The sequence below is a fragment of the Saccostrea echinata genome, unplaced genomic scaffold, assembly GCF_033153115.1.
Source record: "Saccostrea echinata isolate AGI-Se365-2 ecotype Australia unplaced genomic scaffold, CSIRO_AGI_Sech_v1 ptg000028l, whole genome shotgun sequence".
NCBI classification, from domain to species: domain Eukaryota; kingdom Metazoa; phylum Mollusca; class Bivalvia; order Ostreida; family Ostreidae; genus Saccostrea; species Saccostrea echinata.
Window position 1 is genome coordinate 9,365,984 of NW_026889777.1, and position 20,815 is coordinate 9,386,798.

At 34.7% G+C, this 20,815-nt stretch overlaps 2 protein-coding genes across 4 annotated transcripts in view; one reads left to right on the top strand and one right to left on the bottom strand.

Moving 5' to 3' along the window:
* LOC133194100 (DNA mismatch repair protein Mlh1-like) overlaps window positions 1-6,172 on the bottom strand; it is an 80,987-nt gene extending 74,815 nt beyond the window's left edge. For 2 of the 3 annotated variants that reach the window (XM_061330069.1, XM_061330068.1), the window contains exons 1-6: window positions 6,071-6,172; window positions 4,658-4,797; window positions 3,072-3,162; window positions 2,182-2,354; window positions 1,744-1,816; window positions 1,373-1,464 (exon numbers count right to left, since the gene is read on the bottom strand). In XM_061330069.1, coding sequence (XP_061186053.1) covers window positions 1,373-1,464; window positions 1,744-1,816; window positions 2,182-2,354; window positions 3,072-3,162; window positions 4,658-4,773 — 545 coding nt within the window. In that variant the 5' untranslated portion in view covers window positions 4,774-4,797; window positions 6,071-6,172. Of the gene's footprint in view, window positions 1-1,372; window positions 1,465-1,743; window positions 1,817-2,181; window positions 2,355-2,529; window positions 2,538-3,071; window positions 3,163-4,657; window positions 4,798-6,070 lie in introns of those variants that run through there. The other variant, XM_061330070.1, reaches the window with a different exon arrangement.
* Window positions 6,173-6,459: 287 nt separating this feature from the next.
* On the top strand, window positions 6,460-20,418 carry LOC133194102 (cilia- and flagella-associated protein 221-like). Its single transcript, XM_061330071.1, has 21 exons — window positions 6,460-6,677; window positions 6,989-7,176; window positions 7,800-7,895; window positions 8,110-8,210; window positions 8,447-8,550; window positions 8,887-9,043; window positions 11,127-11,259; window positions 11,569-11,686; window positions 11,967-12,019; window positions 12,219-12,371; window positions 12,904-13,092; window positions 13,525-13,621; window positions 15,250-15,377; window positions 15,925-16,113; window positions 16,276-16,464; window positions 16,787-16,939; window positions 17,727-17,827; window positions 18,180-18,269; window positions 18,662-18,775; window positions 19,127-19,198; window positions 19,855-20,418. Exons 1-21 carry the CDS (start codon window positions 6,533-6,535, stop codon window positions 19,979-19,981), a joined length of 2,697 nt encoding a protein of 898 aa, XP_061186055.1. The 5' UTR covers window positions 6,460-6,532; the 3' UTR covers window positions 19,982-20,418.
* The last annotated feature ends 397 nt before the right edge of the window (window positions 20,419-20,815 follow it).

Below are 20,815 nucleotides of genomic sequence, written 5' to 3' on the forward strand. Positions count from 1 at the left end.
AATACTTGTGCACATTGTTTATATGACGGAAGAATGGAAGAATAATTTTATTTCATAGTCATTTAATAAATTATTAGGTTTTATTTCAGGACGGTAAAAAATAGCATGGAATGCCCTTTTTTAAGCATGGTTTTTAGTTTTTTCAATTAAAAAAAATCCAGTACAGTACGTCCCTCTGAATATCTTACTGTAATAACAAGTTTGCTTTTTTTTTTTTTAAATAGTGCTAATGCAAACTTTGAGTACATAATTTGATAGCATTAATTAATTAAATAGGCCTTCATAATTTTGTTTCAAACACCTGTATTAAAATTTAATTTAAGGGATAAAAATCATCTCCTGACTTCCCTTTTTAACTACTTTCATTTTTCTTAAAATTAATTCTGGACGATGATTGTGTAAATTTAGAGCTCCTAAGACATATGGTAATTACATGTTTATCTATCTCTACTTGTTAAAATTTTGTAAGAAATCCTTGCTTATTATTTTTTATCTTAAACACCTCTCTGCTGAAAGTAAACAAAACAACAACAGGAAGCCTGCAAATTCAGAATACACAAGGGGCGGAGCTATCACGTCACTCAGAACCTTTCTCATGCATGAGTGAACAAAGCAGTCCCAGAAAGCAGTCCCAGGGACTGCTGGGACTGCTGGGTCTGCTTTCTAGAGCAGTCCCACAGCGGTCCCAGAGCAGTCCCAAAGCAGTCCCTGGGACTGCTTTCTGGGACTGCTTAGGTGTCAGGTTGGGTCTGGTTGGTACTGTATCTTTGGTTCTTTATTGTTTATTATTTTTTCTCGGTGAAATAATTAAAAAAGTTACCAAAATGGCACAGACTTGCGTTAAAACTGACGTAAATTTTATGATTTGGGGGCATTTTTCGTAAACTTGAGCCTTAGAATGGTTAGAATGGTCGATTTGTTAAACAGGGCAACCAAAAAAAAAAAAACAGAAAAAAGTGTCGATATATCGTCCAAAAATTCTGGTAACATGGAATGCCTCTGGTATTTGAAATCTATTAGACAGCAGTTTTAATTTATATTTTTGTTTCACATATAAATGAAAATACAAAAAAATCACTGACAGAGTGTCTAATTTGTTGGGTATGCCAGGGACATCAACAACTCATAGAAATATGGAATAATTTATCCATAACGGGCTTTGCCCCTTATGCAAATTATCCCAGTTTTCCAACTTTCATTGATGCTCTGGCATTACCAGCAATTTAGACAGAGATTCCTTAATATAACTGTGTCTGGGCAAATTTAAAATGGAGCAAAATAGTTTGCAAATGTGAAAAGGTGAAAATAACACATGTTGAAAATAACCGTGTACCTAGCAGAAATAGGATTATTGCCCATGTAAAAATGTTACCTGCTGACCACCTCTGCTATTTTGGCATGTTCCTCGGAGGGACTCTTTAATGCCTTCCTTCTGGTCGATATGTTGTAGAACAAATCTTCTACCTAAATACAAAACATAGTTACATTAAAAGTGTGCCTTAATTATATTGCAGGAATTAAAGCATGTCATATCTTCACCCCTACCCCCCCCCCCCAACCCCCATCCCCCATCCCCCCCCCCCACCCCCACCCCTACATTTTCATTAAAGTTTATTACAGTTTCATCATGTACAGGAAATCTGAGGAGAAGTTCAAGCAGAGGTATCAGTTTACATTAAGATATAAGTTTAAGTTGGGACACATACACATCAATTCTGACTTTACAATAAGTTTAACACTTACGGTGATTTGAGTTCCCACATTTCCAGCACACGGTTTCACTGCTTCTTTTAATTTCCCATCCACATAGCTTCCCCTTAGAAAAGGATAGTACACGTTTCAAATGTTGGATCAACAACAAATAATTCTAAACAATTTTCTGCTTTTTATCATACATATTGTTTTACAAAAGAATTTTTTAAAGTTCAAATTCATTGACCTGGTAACTCTAAGTTGGATGGACAAATGATTATAATTCCTTTACAAAATTGTCCAGTAAAATGACCATTTCTGTCAAATTTTGCCTTGCAAAGTATTCTACGTATATATTTTTAATAATATAAATAAGATTTCTTTTGAAAAATCATTTTGTGTGAAATAAAAATGTTATATAAGTGAACATAGGGACAATGAATCTTATAATACACGTATCTATTGGCCTTACACAAATTGGACACTTACTTGAAGGCACATTTTGAATCAGCAGTTTTAGTTGTTATGGAAACATGGGCCACATGACTTATGCTAGCCAATGCTTCTCCTCGGAATCCGTAGGTGGCTATAGAATTCAGATCCTCAAATTTCTGAAGCTTACTGGTGGTAAATCTCTCACAAACAATTTCCATGTCTTCCTTCTACAACCAAAGAATTCAACCTTTTACAGTCATCATATAGAAAGCTACTAAATTCTTTTCAAGGCTTCTAGTTGATTACAATTCTTGAGAATAATAACAGCTCTAACCTATCCCAATTCCTGTCCTGAGCCCTAAACTATGTAATTCAATTACCTCAATAACAGCTCTAACCTACCCTAATTCCTGTCCTGAGCCCTAAACTTTGTAATTTACCTCAATAACAGCTCTAACCTACCCTAATTTCTGTCCTGAGCCCTAAAACTATGTAATTTACCTCAATAACAGCTCTAACCTACCCTAATTTCTGTCCTGAGCCCTAAAACTATGTAATTTACCTCAATAACAGCTCTAACCAACCCTAATTCCTATCCTGAGCCATAAACTATGTAATTTACCTCAATAACAGCTCTAACCTACCCTAATTCCTATCCTGAGCCCTAAACTAAGTAATTTACCTCAAGAGCAGCTCTAACCAACCCTAATTCCTGTCCTGAGCCCTAAACTATGTAATTTAGCTCAATAACAGCTCGAACCTACCCTAATTCCTGTCCCAAGCCCTAACCTATGTAATTTACCTCAATAACAGCTCTAACCTACCCTAATTTCTGTCCTGAGCCCTTAACTATGTAATTTACCTCAATAACAGCTCTAACCTACCTTAATTCCTGTCCTGAGCCATAAACTATGTAATTTACTTCAATAACAGCTCTAACCTACCCTAATTCCTGTCCCATTGTCCTGAATCTGTAGCAGTTTGAGTCCACCCTGTTTCACGGTCACCTGAATGTTGGAGGACTTGGCATCCAAACTAGGAATATCAATCAATTACTACAGTAAAACAACTCTATTAACATAAAAATTCATTCTGATGAAAAACTATACTTTTTCTGAAAAAAATAAAGACCAGGAGTAAGTGAATATTATAATAACATAGCATTTTTTTTTTTACAATGTTGGGAACGACTTTACAGGTCCCTAGAAAAATGTGCTAAATTATAGTGTCACCATAGGCGACTTCAGTATGTATAAGATCGTTCACATCGAAAAATTTTTTTCAAAAAGTACAAGGTTTTTGGCTTTTTGACCACAAAATCGAATTCTATGGTTAAAAGTTTAGTTTAAAACTTCATTTTTAAACGAAGTTTTAATGATCATTCTCTGAAAATCGACAAAAAATAATTGTCAACAAAGCGCATGTGGCCATGCTTAGTGTCGTTTCTTTCGTACTTAGTTTTTTTTTTCATGTAAACAAACCAACAAGATGCCATTGAAGCTGAATTAAGATCTTGCAAAAAATACAGATCTAAAAGAACGAGTCACTAGCCCTCTCTAGGATGGTATGCGAGGACTAACCTAAATCTCCCGGGCATATGCTAGACTAACCATAAACAGTCAAATAATGTCAGAATAAGGGCTAACCCTAATCTCTCGGATGTATGCAAGACTAACCCTAATCAGTCAAACACTTGTGCAAGGACTAACCCTAATCTCTCAAGTGGGTGCAAAACTAACCAGGTCCAGCACAAAACCCTGATAAAGGTATAAATATAGCTTGATAAAGCTATATAGCTCTATCAAGGTATTACAAATACCTTGATCAAGGTATTTTATGTAATGAAAATAAAAAAAAAAAAAATCCTAAAAAAATTAAATTTATAAGTCAAATTATAAGTTGTGGTCAGTGTGTTCACTCGTGCATGAAAAGTACTCAGGTATCAAAAAGACAGCATAAAGAATGTCTCCTCACATGACATGCTTTTATACTGATTTCTTTGTGTTTAAGTACTTTACATGCATGAGTGAATTTACTGAGAACAATTCAGAACTCGACTTTCAGTATTTATTCTTTTTTAGGATTTTTTTTGTATTTTCATTATATAAAATACCTTGATCAAGGTATTTGTAATACCTTGATAAAGCTAGATAGCTTTATCAAGCTATATACCTTTATCAGGGTATTGTGCTGGACCTGCTAACCTAACCAGTCGAGTGTCATAGTGCAACAAGCTTGCGGATCTGGGGACCGGTAAAGTAAAGTCTACTCCAATGTTGGATCTCAGCCAATAATTTCAATCTTATAAATTAATAAAAAAATATCTGACTAACATGTCATTAACATGTTTGTTGAAGTCAATTTAGTGCAACACTTTCAAACTCTTAAAGGAAGGATGAAAGTCAGGGCTAATTTCTTGCCATATTATGCCAAAGATGATGACAGACTACAGATTAATTTTTATCAGAAAAGCTCACTTGAACTCTGAATTCATTTGACATCTTTACTCTGTTTTGATATCTATAAGAACCTGTTTTCGATCATTTCTTTGAGAGCATTTGCTGGGCGCTGGATAACCTCCCCTGCTGCTATACGATTCACCACCACCTCATCGAGCCGCTTTATTAAGCCTGGATGTGTTGTCATAGTTACTATCCTGTCTCACTAGCTCTATCCAAAAAAAAAAAACATAAAAGTACCGATAAGTAGGTTGACTGTAAGTACAGTGTTTATGAAATGTCAAATGTGAACGAATTTAGGGAGGCTAGCTTGCTCTGTATTTACGTACATGTCACTTGTGTCATCTTCACAATGCATTTAAAAACACCATTAACTAGCAGACGACAGTAGTTACTTCAACAGTTCAGATTCATTTAATTCAGTAAAATTCGAACGCAGGTAGGTTAAGGACGCCCATGAAATATACGCCTTTAAATATTCAGGGAAAATGAATACAATTTTAATATTTTTTTTAACAGCAGTAGTTTTGATAAATGTGAATTGTGGTGTTCGCATTTGTATATATCGGGTATCTGCTGAGTTCGGCCAAACTGACATCGCTTACATCAGCTGTTTGTCACGTGACAGGTTTAAAATTGGACCATATATGTAGTACTATAAAGATCCTAAAAGTTCAACGATATACGGGCATCTTTCCGCTTTAAAATCTATTTTATTTTCTTTGAGACAAATTCCTTAACCCGAAAAGTGCTGGGAGCAACTTCCTCATGCTCGAGAATTGTTCAAAATTTAGCCGTCTTTCTATAAACTCCAGACAAAAATGTAATACGCATTGGAATAATGTTAGATTACGGAATAAATAAATAACGTACAACCAGCTCCCAACACTTTTCAGAATAGTAGCAATAATAGCTACACGTGTTTAAAAATTCAGAATTTATAGTGAAGCGGATATCGTTGAACTTTCGATATTTTCGAGGGGCTCGACCTGTCATTCTAGCACGTTACTGTACAAATGTGCTCCCTACGGCTTTATATAAAGTCTACACATTATCAATTTAGTTTGACAATAAAATGTGGATTAATATATTTTAGAACATGTCTCTCTTTTGGCCCGACTACGCATGTTTCGTATTTATTTTTATTTTTACAAGCTACGATAAAAGCTTGATCCACGCCTCAAATACAGAGAAACTGCGTGTCAAACTAAGAAATGACGTCATCTCAGTAAGTACAGCGAGATCAAGCTTGCTTTCATTCTGCATACGCTAAGTGCTATTACGGCAAGATAAGTTGCACATCCATTTATCTTTGTAACATTTATGAGAAACGAAAGCATTTAGTGCGTTTTGAAAAGAACATATAGTATTTATTCATCGAGATTCATTTGTATTGTTTTATCGTGACGTCATAATAGCTTTGCCAAACCTCTGCATAGGCTGACGTATATATGGGAGTCCTTAACCTAGCTGCGAAGACGTACCTCCTGAATTGATGGAAATATTTGTGCATGTCAAAGGTACTCCATTCCCGCCATGTGTGACAACAACATTTTTATTTTCAAACACAGGAGATTGATTCAAGGACGATAACTGAGAGATGAAGCGCATTTATCTCCTTGGAGATTCTTCGTTCCTAGAAAGTAGTTCAGATTCTTCAAAAATTAAACTTAAGCGTATTTGTGCTAAATGAAGCAAACATTGACTGTGATAATTAATCTTTAAAATAATAGATTTTTTAAAATTTCATAGTTTTGCCTGATGTAATAAAGACACCATTCATTGGTTCAGCACTATTTTCATTTGCGGAATGATATTACGATTGCTATAAACAATATGGCGGACACCTTGTAAGAAGTGAAGACGAACAAGGAGTTTTCAGTGTAAACATGTAATCTCTGGAATTACACTTCTATCTTAGTAGAAAAGATAAGAAATCTTTAGTCATGCCTTCGGTCTCGGCTTTAAGCCGGACCGTGTCTGGCCCGATAGGACTGCATGAGGGGTCGAAAGAGTTACCACTTGTAGAAACTATGGAACTTATAGAACCTCGGAGAGAGAAGACCGTTCCTAACCATCTTCTAGAAACAAGTAAATCAGAATAACATGCATATCTCTAAGAAAAATATCACACCATGTCTGTTTTTTTTTTTTTTAAATAAGAGGATTAAATAGTAATTACATGTAGTGTTTTGATACAGCAACATCAACCTGCCATCATGTTTATTAATTTTCCTTTTAAAACATAGAATGAATACTATCCGATAACATTTGTGCCCTTTCTCTCTTAGATTGACAATTACGCCAGCCATTAAATGTAACATGCTGTTCTAAATTTCCAGATAGATCTAGTATAAGCATAATGACAGCATTTCACCATTTTGTTTTTTTTTTTTTTTCAGAAATATATTCCAAAGTGTCACAGAATGCTTGTGTCCTTGCTAAACCTGCAATCATCCATTTTGGAGGATTTGAGGTGGATAAGAAACATGTGCAGTCCCTACAGATTGTCAATGCCTCAACAGAAGTCATTAGAATGCACATTATTCCTCCACAATCCAAATACTTCTACATAAAATACAAGAAAACTGTAAGTATACAAGAAGTGCATTTCATTATGCACAGTGTGATAACAGTGTAGGTAGCTGAATGATGAATTTTTGCCTTCAGGTTTAAAAAATCTTCAGGTGGACAGATTTGCATAAAAATCATATTGCAATGATTTGCAATTATTATTCTACTTAACCAATACAGTTGGATTCATGTTTTTAGTAGAAAATGTTCACAGAATGTAAGTGAATCAACAAGTTATTGTACCAAATGTTTTCAGTTCAGTTCTAGTAATAATACTGCAAGAACTATGATAATCATTGTGGAAAAATAATACATGATTTTTGAATTCTTGTATATATATAACTGGTATACAGATACAAAAAAAAAAGACAAATCACATTTCTTTAATAGATTTACAATTTGAACTGTTGAAATAAACCAGAACAATAAGTGTGATTTTTCAGTATCTACTAAGAATTTCGAATAATACATGCTAGACCAAGTACTGTTTTTCAGTTTCTCTCAAATGAAAAATTGTTTTCTGTACCTCATTCATGAGTTGACCTAGATGTTAGTTGAACAGATTTGTTTTGAAGAGACTGATATGTTTGCTTCCTTTTTTACTTTACAGTATCTATATTCTGTTATTCATTTTATCAGGAACGCTTAGTGCCAGGGTTGACCATAGACTGTACTATAGAATTCAGTCCAGATGAATGGAGATATTACTATGACTGCATCAGAATTAATTGTCCAGTAAGTAAAAATCCAATGCAGTGACATTTTTTTTTCTTTTTTTTTTTAAATTCATATCAAAACTATTCACAATTACAAAAATACTGATGAAAATAAACTTTTAAAAATGAACTGTGCTTGTGTTTAATTTGAAAATTCTAATTTATTTAGCAAAATTTGCTGAATTTTCATGCAAATAAAAACCTTTTCTAAAGTGAAAAATTTTATTCATTAGGGGGAGGAAAACCTTGTGATTCCCATCCATGCTTATCCAGTAATGAGTACCAAGGACTTCCCCACACAGTTCAACTTCCCACCCGTACCTGTTGGTCATAAGTAAGACAATACATCAATAAGTAGTTTAAGATTTATTTGGACTTCTTTTAACTATACACAATGAATTCTAAAGCTACAATTGAGTGGAAATACTAGGAAATCAAAGCTTTACAGTCTCAGTGCTTTTTAGAATGATACAGTTATTTCCCTTCTTTAACAATACACATTGAAGTTTAAGCTACAACTAAGTGAGAACTGATAGGAAATCATAGTTATATGGTCACATTGCTTTTCAGAATGACACAGTTATTTCCCTTGAGATGTGAGGGACCAGTTGACTTTGAGTACCAGCTTATTTATGTACAACCACACCCCTCCTTCACTGTTCACCCAATGAGTGGTAAATATACACCCCTCCTTTACTGTTCACCCAATAAGTATAGGATTTATAAACTAATGACATCTGATTATTTTTGGACAAGAATTAGACTGGTGTAAGTTAATTGTTTTGTGTTTCAGATAAACATAATATCAATTATCTGAATGTTCAATGAATCATTCAGAAATTGGTATGTTATATATTCTGTTGATTTGGGTTGATTTCATTGAATAAAAAAACATTATGTTGTGTGTTTCATATGTTTCGATACTTTATTTTTAGGGCTCTAAAATAATCTGAATATTTTACTATCTTGATCTTTTGTTGTAACTTATAACTATATTCTGTGTATTGTAGGTATTATTCCGGCCCATGGACAGACAGAGGTATCTGTTACCTTTGCTCCTCTAGAATTTCAGACTGCACTGATGAAGATTCAGCTGACGATTTCCCAATTTAATTCCCAGCCAATCATGTGCACCTTTTCTGGTGTGTCCACACCAGGTCTATTGAAGTAAGTGCCCAGTCCGTGGCTGTCAATCAGCTTTGTCTAATGTACTGGTAAATACTTTTCTTTTGGACATGTTTTGCTTCCTTTGTTAAACTTCAATTTTACCCAAATACCATGAATCTACTGCAAGTTGATAAATATAGAATATCCCATTCTTTGAGGTTGGATATTATTTCTATCCAACTTGTTGTGTGCTTTCTATTCCGAGCATTGGTGAGGGAATAGAAAACACAACGAGCTGGATAAAAATCATATCTAACCACAAAGAATGGGAGATTATTTTTATGCCCCCGGATCGAAAGATCCCGGGGGTATATTGTTTTTGTCCTGTCTGTCTGTTTGTCTGTTTATCTGTTTGTCTGTTTGTCTGTCTGTCTGTTGTCAACTTTAACCTTGCCCATAACTTTTGATTGGTTGGAGCTATGACTTTCATATTTCACATGTGTATTCCTTGTGACAAGACCTTTCTTTGGGTACCATCATATTTGACCTTATGACCTTGACCTTGGAGTTTGCCCCACTTTTGCAAAATTTTATGAGACTTTAACTTTGGCCATAACTTCTGAACAGTTGGTGCTTGGGGTTTCAAACTTCACATGTGTATTTTTTGTGACAAGGCCTTCCTTTGGATACCAACAACTTTGACCTTTTGACCTTGACCTAGGAGTTTGACCTACTTTTGAAAAACTTTAACCTTGGCCATATCTTTTTAACAGTTGGTGCTTGGGGTTTCAAACTTCACATGTGTATTCCTTGTGACAAGACCTTCCTCTGGATATCAACCTCTTTGACCCTTTGACCTTGACCTAGGAGTTTGACCTACTTTTGAAAAACTTTAGCCTTGGCCATAACTTTTGAATGGTTAGAGCTAGGGCTTTCATTCTTCACATATGTAATCCTTGTGACAAGACCTTCCTTTGGATACCAACCACTTTGACCTTTTGACCTTGACCTAGGAGTTTGACCTACTTTTGAAAAACTTGAACGTTGGCCATAACTTTTGAACCGTTGGTGCTAGGCCTTTCATACTTCACACATGTAATCCTTGTGACATCACCTTCCTTTGAATACCAACCTCTTTGACCCTTTGATCTTGACCTAGGAGTTTGACCTACTTTTGAAAAACTTTAACCTTGGCCATAACTTTTGAATGGTTTGTGCTAGGGCTTTCATACTTCACACATGTAATCCTTGTGACAACACCTTCCTTTGAATACCAACCACTTTGACCCTTTGACCTTGACATAGGAGTTTGACCTACTTTTGAAAAATTTTAACCTTGGCCATAATTTTTGAATGGTTAGTGCTAGGGCTTTCACATATGTAATCCTTGTGACAATACCTTCCTTTGGATACCAACCAAATTTATGGTTTGACCTTGACATAGGAGTTTGACCTACTTTCGAAAAACTTTAACCTTGGCTTTAATTTTGAATGGTTGGTGCTAGGGCTCTCCTACTTTACATATGTAATCCTTGTGACAAGACCTTCCTTTAGATACCAACAACTTTGACCTTGACCTTGATGTTTTACTTACTTTTAAAAAACTTTAACCTTCGCCATAACTTTTGAACAGTTGCAGCTAGGGCTTTCAAATTTAACATTTTTTGTCTTTTGGCCTGGATTTTGACTTGCATTTGAGAAACTTTAACCTTCGCCATAAGCTGCCATACGGGGGCATCAGTGTTTCACAAACACATCTTGTTATCATGTGTTTTACACACAGCTATCTCATTTTACTTTGTTGTTATATACAAACCCACTTCATTTGATTTAATCACCAGGTTTCACACAAAAACCATTGTGACATCATAATTGTAGATGTGAATATGTTATCATATGACCAATATCCACTGTTTAAAGGTGTAAACATGGGATAAATACATATACATTATTGCTGTAGCAAACACTTTTGTCATTAATCTGATTGACTCACAATTTACATATCAAAATACTTTTCTAAGAAAGAGATATTGGCGCAAGACTTGAAAACTTTCAGAATACAGTAAAAGTTATTTATAAATAGGAAATTCTTTGAAGCGAATACTTGCTAATGGCACTTGTAAATATTTATTTGCCTCTGTAGGGAGATTTCTATGCAGTCACAAGGGATTGTTGACAACATCCTAGATCCCAGATGTCTCTCACCATTAGATAGGTCAAGGGAGAAAAAGAAGTCTTTTAAGATTAAATCCAAAGGCTCCCAGCAAACACCACAAGTAAGTCAGTTACTTGGATCAGTGAATCAGAAGAAAAGAGGTGAAATTGTGCAGTTTTTTATTTGTTTGCATGTTTTATTTAAGATTTTTATTTGTTTAGATATATTTATTATTTTGTTTTCCTTTGTTCTATGAATGCTTGGTATTTATTCCTTCTACATTTTACCTCTTTAAAATCCATTTTGAATCAAACTTGGAGAAATTTGGGGTAGCTGATTAAGCATTGTTTTGTACATCATATAAAAAAGAGATAAAACATTCATTGTGTTGACTTGTATTAGAGTAACACTGATAGTATTTTATTGACAGATTCAGGAAGTGGAGTACAATGGCGTTCGGTTTCCTCCAAAGCTAGATACTCCGTATGCTGTGGCCCAAGTCCTGAACCAGGAGCCCGGGAAACTCCGAGCCAAAGATCTCCGAGACAGTATGTGAAGAGTTGTTTTACTGATTGACTGATCTGATTAGTGAAGAAATATGTTTACAATTTGTTTACAATAAGGTTGCTTTTTGCTTAATTTTCAAAAAAAGGTCTCTCATGTTTGAATCAGTGTTTAAGTACCCCTGTTATAAATTCCTGAAGTTTTCTTAAGAAAGTTCTTCATGTTCATGTCATTTTAGTATTTACCATAAGATTTTAGTTATAAGTATGATTGATGAAGTAATGTTGAGACTTATTCTGACTAATTTCATTTTGAATATTTCAGCTGTGCTAGCTCAAAAACAGTCAACTAATAAACCAGCCACTAGACAAATGAAAGTTAGTATTAACATTTAAAAATTTTCTAATACCCCCCTTTCACCGTACTCTTTAAATTGTGAATTACAAGTTATTAAAAAAAAACTTTTTACAAAACTGTTAAAAGTAATGGGTATTTTATACTTAAGAAGCCTAAAAGTCACTACTTTTTCGTGTCACAATGTTTAAAATCTTGTAAACTATACTCTAATTTTTGCAGGAAGCTATGTTTGAGCACAAGGTGAGACAAAATGTTTACGAAGAAAGGCAGAATCAACTCAGGTGGCAGGTTAAACTCGGGGACGATCAGATCACAAATTCAGCCCGAGCCAAGATCCTAGAAGAACGAGATCAGTCCTGGAATGAATATAAAGTAGGCGTGTAAAAATTTAGCCAAGATTGGAATGAAATGTGCAATAAAGAATTTTGAGAAAGTATGAAAATGACCAGCCTTAATCAGATAAAAGAATTGTTTACATTCAATTTAAAACTACATGTATATTGAATATTGTTATATAATTTTAGATATCAGAAATCCTATTAGAATCAAACGTAAGGTTTCCTGAGTTTATCGTTGATTTTTTTCAAAAGTGAAATTTGTCGGACTTTCTTTGGTTTGATAGTTTGTATACAGTGTAGTTGAAAACAAACATTTGAATTCAATATTCTTTTTAAATAAATACCAGCAATTTCCAATGTCAGTGAAAAATGTCTGACATTTTAGTTGTAAAGTTGGATGTTTTTTGGTGTATTTGTTCCATTTTCTTTCTTGTTACTTTTGAATAAAAAAAATTATTATAATACATTACATTTTATAAAGTTTAATAATGTACCTCATGCACCAGCGTAATGATTCATTAACGGTTCATAAGCTGATTTTGATAGCATCATCTGTTTTCTGACAGTATGACCGGCGTGGAGATCCAGTCATTGAGGAAGAATATAAGAGAACGGAAACAAAGTGTACTTTTAGGCGAACATTCCGTGACAACACAGATTTAGCTCCAGAGACAGCCATGTTTGATACTTACAGTAACGACCTATGGGCAACACGTCACGCTGCACTGGGAAAATTTGCTCAAGCTGCCAGAAAGGTAATTCAATATGAATATTTAGGTGCTTGATTATTCACTATTGGGTAATTTTTTTTATTTGTAATTACTCAGATAAGCAACAGCAAACATAATTTGTAAAAGTTATGAATCTGGATCAATATTACCATACAAAATTTTACTTATGAACAGTTTTTTGACTGTAAACGATAATGTATGATAAATAAGTTCAGCAAATAAATATACTAAAAAAACACTTATAGCACCAGGAATGAACAATTTTGTTCTGTTATAAATGTAATTTGTTATAATCTTCATATTCATATTATATTCTAAAATGGCAGGGAATAAATTCACTTTGCTATTTAAAGCATTAATTCATCATAATTGTTTTGCTGTAATGATCTTCTACTATAGATGGGAAATAAACTTGGATCAGGAGTTCATTTGTTCATTTGAATTCTGTTTTGACAGGTGATTATTCACCTGAGAGCTAACTGGAAGATCAAGGTGCTGAAGAAAGTGGTACAGGATATCCTAGAGCAAGAGAGGAACGTGGAAACTAGGACAGGTGGGCATTATATACTCCCAGTAGTCATAGGAAGCAGGGTCTGAAATCAGAAATCAAAATTTACTGAAACATTTACAAAGTAGAAACCAGAAAAGGTGGGAATAGGAACCAGGGTCCCAAATCAGAAATTAAAATCCTGAAAAAATGTTGTGCATAGTTAACCCTAGGAGTAATCCATACCTTGTCAAACTTTTACCCTTGTATGTGCCTGAATTTTTGCTTTGCCATCTAAACTTAGGGCCCTGTCACACCAAGCTGCGTCCACACGGAGATATTACGGCGTTGTAAAAATTTTAAAAAGTGGAATTGCAGGGAAATTGCCCAAATTTCTGTAAAATTTTTACAATGTGAAGATGTCACGGCAACCCACGCATTTCTATGGCGTTCTCGCGGCGTGCTACTGCTACTGCGTTTCCATGGAAATCTCTTCGTGATTGACTGCACTTCCGCGGAGCTTTTACGGCGTGTTAGGAGTTGTCATCTCGCATTCACGGCGTTCTGACTGCGCTTGCTGCGTTCACAATACGTTCATAATGCGTTCTTCACTATGGATATATATTCAGAAGGAGTGTAACACATTTTTTTTTAAAGATTCAAGTCACATGACGAAAAGACTTCTGCTTATGCTAAGAAATATTCTTTAATTAAAAATGATCTATTTGAATAATTTAGTACTAAATTACTGACAGTTTTATAATTAAAACCCTTCTTTTTTCAATTATATCAATTCAGATGTGTTTTTTCCTTTGATTTTATTATAAATATAAAAAAATAAACACACTGAAAAGTTGTTATAAAATTTAAGTAATTCCATCGCAACTCCACTGAAACAACAGAACAAGTTCTGGTGTAATTTTTTGCTTCCCAATTCCACTCCCATGCTCCTGGCCCTGAGTGCAACAAATACGTTAGAATTATTGCTGGTCAAATATGAGGCCATTGCTCTTGTTTTGTGAGCTGGCTGACAACGCTCTAACAACGCCATGAAAGTGCATTGGGATCGCAAACGGATGCGGTAGAAATGCCAAGAGGGCGCAATGATCGCAGTGACAACTCCTTGTTGTCGCTGTGTAATCGCAGTCAAAAAAATCCTAGGACAATTTATCTCATTGGAAGCGCCGTAAAAGCTCGATAGAAACGCAGTGACATCTCCAAGGACTCCGCGAGATCTCCGTGGAAGCACAGTCTTCTATCACTGCGTTCATGCTGCGATCATGTGCGTCTTCACGGCGTGCGTACGGAGCTCCCACTGCGTTGTTGGAGATCTCACCGCGCTGCTACGGCGATCATTCTACATTTCTACTGCGTTCTTATCAGATGGCATTCACACGGCGCGTACTTTGTGCATGCCCAAAGTGCGGGCCGTCCCCTGGCGTTCTAGGAGACCCTACGCGACCCTACCGTGTTCAGTGGAGATCTCACCGCGTTGTCACGGCGCTGTAGGAGACTCTACTGTGCTCACCTCGGCGTTTTGCATTTTTTATGAACACCGTGCGATCGCCGTGAGGATGCAGTCCCGGTGTGACAGGGGTTTTACTGAACATTTATTTGTATATCACAGTTTGATCAATGTACAAAGTTATGATGTGAATAATTTGTTTACATGTTACTTGGTTGTAAATTAACAGCTCTGTTGGAGAAGAAGGAAAAAGAGGAGGAGATGGAACTGATTCCTCATGACATTCAGATAACGGCCAACAAAATCAAGAAGTACACGTTCCCCACCTACGTCCCTCCCAATGTCAAAGATGATATGGTAAGATATACTAAGTTAAAGTTCATTATCTCAAACACTGATATCTCGAATACCAGGGATATGTCAAAGTGAGTTGTCAGTCTCAATCACTTAATCCTTATATTTATTACCCTGGTTATTGCAAATCATTGGAAATCGCGAAGTTTAATTTTGGTTTGAGATGACAAGGCTTGACTGTATGTATAGATATTTGAAGATGGAGACATTTTCATTTTTTTTAACCCAGTCGTGTTGTTCACTGACATTAACAATTATAGAGGAAAAAACTGTCCCTTTACTGACTAAAATGGAATTTTTTTCTGTAATTTTAACAAGTTTTGGACAGAATATGGAAATAAAACCCATAATTTTACATAGGTACTGCATGGGGGAAAAGTAATATAAGGGACAGTGATTTATCAGAGTTACCTCCCTTACCAGGATCTCCCCTTTAAGGTTGCTTTCTTTCCATTTTTGGTGTTAAAGACTTGAAAATAAGGCTCATGAGATATATTTTAATAAGGCTGTGGTAGATGTTGCATTAATTCATTGTTTACTTTCACAACAGGCCCCTGATGCACTAGGAAAAGTTCCCTATAAGCCATCTGAGGTTGTAGTGAAGAGAAAAGTACCATACTTTAATCTGAAGGTTCCCAAGCACTACACACTGCTAGGTTACAATAAGCATCTGGTCCACGAGGCCTCCAGGGGGTATGTAGCCCCGAAACTGGCACGTCCACTCCGAACAGGGGCAGAGGTAAGTTAATACATGTACTACCCCTCTCTCTCTCTCTCTCTCACATAATCTAATGTTACATCATATTTATTCTATGATTTTTTTTAATCCAGGCCTACATAAATTACATGTAGGTGTTCCTGTTGTCATTTGCTGACATATATTATTTGCTTTTTTCTGTAGGATGAGAGTATCAGAATCACTGTACCTACAGAGGAGATTGAGGTTGTCGCAGTAGATTCTGGAGAAGAAGACGTTACACAGGAAGTGACTCGTGAGGGGTCAGCTGTGAAGAAACCTCAGCCATTGGTTGCCCTAGTACCACCCAAGGCTCTGTTCCAACCAATAGAATACCCATCTCTACATATCTTTGTGAGTTTTTTGTTGCAGTACAGTAAAATTACTACCGTAATATTGAATAGATAATGAATTCTGAAATTTGTAACATTTTGATCTACAAAAGAAATCTTTACACAGGGTGTTATTTTAACCAATATCTGAACTTCCACTTAACTATTGGTTTCAATTTGATCATGAATTTTTTTGTTTAAATTCTTTTGAAAATGTTCAATCAATTTTTCACATCTTTAATTTTTCTTACCATATTTCTCTAGTACATTTACAAAAAATTTTCCCCACTCATCCAATTTTTTATCATGTTTTTTTCATTACTGGTTTCTGTTTGCTGTTATAGAACCCTGCCCCTGGGCTACAGGTGTTCCAGGCACCCGTTCCTTACTCTGAGACTGACACAGACTTCCACCTGTGTCCCATCCCTACATACTTCAAGAAGGACTTTGCTACTAACCCCCACTCCGCCACCCAGAGGAGATACCTGGACAGGGAGGTAAGTTATCATGGTCATTTGAAAATGCAGATGTTTCAGGCAGATAAAATATTTCCCGAATTTAAGAGTTTTGGCAATGACAGCATTAAAAGAGCCCAACATTGGATTATGCTTAGTGTCTGTTTCCATAATGTGATGGAAAGAAAAACAAAGCATTATCAACCATGGGTGTCCAGTGATGCCATGGGCCTAATTTGACCATGTAAATTTCTGAAAAGTCAGACCTGTTTAAATTTAGTGGACAGAGCATTGCATATCTGTTGGAGCCCTGATAACTACATATCAATTAAAAATGACATAATACTCTCATTTATGTATTTTTACATCATGAATTGTCTTCTGTCATATGTCAGAATCAAAATCTTCCAAAATAGTCAATATTTCATGCTGATTTTCAATATTATGAACAGGGCACAACCCTGATCTAAAAATGTAAAAAGTATTTATTGGTAGTTATTAAAAATCAATACATTTTGTACATAATACCTTGTTTATATTTTTTTTTCATATTGAGGGCTCTGCTGTTTCTTTAATTCTTTGTTGAATGTACAAAGAGACCAATTTTCCTTAAAAATTAACATTGTAACTTTACAAAGCCCCTCAAACTCACATCAGTAATTTTTTTAATCTTTGTTTTTTTTTTGTTTTTTTTAACCTGCTAATAATGCATGTATCTATCCAGACAAGAAGAAAATGATGTGTATGATACATGGACAAAGAATTACTGTGACTCATTTCTAGAGATATCACCTTTATTACTACAAATCTTACTTTTGTTTGATAACAGGATGTAGTTCGAGGCATTATGGGATGGAAGAAGTTTCCCTCCCAGGGTCTGACATCCCTCGCTAACACCCCCACACTGACCAGTGTATGGGTACCACGATGGTGAGTTGCTTCTTCTTTCACCATTTATATAAACTAGTTGTAAAAATTGTCTGATGGACACTGATGGAAAATACTGGTATGTGTGTTAGTTATAATTTCCATTAATGTTTTATAATGCATGAGATTGTATTTTCAATGTTTTGATATATCTAGCAATGATTATTTATGTTTTGGTATACAGCTTTTATGATGTAATAATACTGGTAATTGTATAAATGTGTTTCTTTATGATTTAGTGATAATTTTAAGTAAATTATTGGTGTATCTGTCTTTGACAGGGACAACCAATTTGATAGTAATTGTTTATTGATTTTATATATGATTAAATTGTTAGCTTGTCTGTCTGTTACAGGGATGACCAGTTCGGTAGTGACCTACTTCCAGAGGAAGTCCCCGTCCTGCTTGATCAACTGCCGGAGGATGACAGACAAAACATTGAAGAGTAAGGCCCAGTGTTCGCAATTTGTCGTTTGATTGATGGACAGTTTAGAAGAACTTACATTTTATATTTCTTTTACAGTTCATCAAGATTACTGTAAATCCCTTTTTATTCATGAGAACTATTTTGGCTTAATTATGTGAGACTATCTCGTTGCAAAAATTTCCTTCTCTTTCAGTAACAAGTGTAAAGATCAGTCACACTGCAATCAAATATGATAATCACTGCAATTTTTTTTCTTCTATTTTTTGCCTTTAATAATAAGAATTATTTTTCATCTGTCAAATATATGTAAACATACAACTCCAAACCAAATTTTAAGTGTATTGTATGTTTCGTAGTGAATGATAACTCTTCCTTAGTTAAATCTTTGACTTCTTTGTCTTATTTCTCAGGGAGGAGAATGAAAACTTCACACAAAGCTCTGAAATGATCTTGACCCCAGATATGGTTTCTGCACAGTTTGCAATTATTGACCCCAAAGTTCCAACAGAAGAAAAAGTTGCACCGTGAGTTTCATCAATTTCTTTTCGTTTTTATTATTTTTCCAAAGTGATTAGAGTTGGTTAAATTCAATTCAATTTCAAGATTAGGAATGTGACACTTGTATTCATATTTGATATTTTATTTATTTTTTTTTTAGTTAAGACCCCTTTTCAAATTTCTAGATCTGCTACTGGTATTGTTTTATAAATTAACGCAATTTATTGTCCAAGTTAATGAAATAAACAGAGCTAATAGTATATGTTGTAGTGCATTGCGAAAAAAAAAAAATTGAACAAAATGAAATTTAAAAAATGCATATGTTCAAACAATGATAGAATATGCTTTAATTAAGAATTGTCAAAAATAAATTTCAGTGACACTTTCCCACACGGAAACAAGCTCCCATCAACAAACATTCCAGTATCGACATACGGGCCAGTGCCAAGGTAAAGCAGGGGTTATTGTTTTAAGTTTCAGCTCTCTTCTGTTCACTTGTATAAATTTTGCTTTAAAGCTTATGATTTTTAAAAAGAAACCTAATTTATACTGTAGAAGCACAATGGGGGGGGGGGGGGGGGGGTGTTAAAATTTCGTTGATTTGTCATTTAAAAAGGTTTTGTGGGCATTAAGTTTTGTTCTCTCGAAAGAAGCTCTATTCAGTATATAGTCATATAAAAATTTCATATGGGATTAAATTCGTTGACAATTGTTAACAATGAAATATATGAAATTTAATCGCAAACGAATATTTCTGCTTTTACAGTAATTGAAATGCTCACAATTTTAGCATACTGTGCTAAACAAAATTTGACAGAAATGACTTTTAACTTGACGGTTTTATAAAGGAATAATAGACATTTTTATCCCAGTTAGAGTTATCTCCCTTAACAAAGGGTCATTGAACATTAAGTACAGTGGCAAAACTTCAATTTGTGAACAAAACTTGCATGCAGGAAAAACTTACCTGATAATTAATATGATTGCAATATTTGTGGAGGGTACATATTTAATCAGATGTTTCCATTCAAAAAACATGGATAATTTGTGATATTTTGATATCTAATTTTTCTGTTGTACATAACTGTGATTTTGTTTTTTTCAGAGAGAAGAGGGAAGAGGAGCTAGAGTTTTTCATGACTAAAAAATACAACCGTTTAGGATCCAAAATACAAACTAAAAATACAACCCTGTCTAATTCAGTCACAGATCCAAGCCTGTTACTGAAGTGAGAACGGGTTGCTGCTAGAGAAAACAGTATTTTATAACTTTGTAACTCACTCACATTGAAAGTTTGTGCACATATTGAATTTTATTCTCTACTTCAAAAGAAGTGTATATGAATTCCATGAGAAGTTATTGTAATTCTGTGATGTGCATCCAGGAAATTTAGTGTACCAGTACGTTCTTTGTGTGAGAGAAAGAGATTTACAATGTTTGAAATGACAGTCTCTGTTATGTTCAGGAATATGTCTTATTGATATGTGAATTCTCAAAAATATGTTTGTTTTTTTTTCCTTTTGAGAAATCTTTGGTGTTATGAGTGTAACTATTGTTATATAAGAAAATCTGAAACATTTAAGAATGCTTCAATCCAAAATTCAGCCGTCCAGTTCTATAAAATGTGTGTGATATTTGTGGTTCTACCATACATTTTAAGATGTAAATAAAAAATCTATTTATACTTGAATATAAATTGTTTTTATTTCTCTACTTACTGTATATTGACTCCAGATTTTACTTTGTGAATTAAAGAAAATTGTTTTACGGTTAAAAGTTGGTTCCTATACAAATCTATACTAAAGAAAGTCTAACATTTCCAATGTTTTACTGAGTGGTCATAAAGAAAATCGAAGTTGGACCGTAGAGTGAGATATTGGACCTGTCGATGAGATATTGGACCACTTACGTCAAACCATGAGCAGGATTTGCATTCGTTGGTGTTTGACAGTGACAGAATTGAGCGAGTTTTAGTGCAAAAAAGGAAAGTTACATCATGGAAGCCAGCACAAGATACATGTACAAGATACAAGATATTTTATTTACCAATCAAGGGCCCCGAGAGG

What these genes read in the sequence shown, in the direction of transcription:
- LOC133194102 (XM_061330071.1), top strand. Translation starts at nt 6,533, where the DNA reads ATGCCTTCGGTCTCGGCTTTAAGCCGGACCGTGTCTGGCCCGATAGGA. An exon ending in TCCACACCAGGTCTATTGAA is followed by an intron (nt 9,044 to 11,126) that starts GTAAGTGCCCAG and finishes TTGCCTCTGTAG; the next exon opens with GGAGATTTCTATGCAGTCAC. An exon ending in CACTCCGAACAGGGGCAGAG is followed by an intron (nt 16,114 to 16,275) that starts GTAAGTTAATAC and finishes TTTTTTCTGTAG; the next exon opens with GATGAGAGTATCAGAATCAC.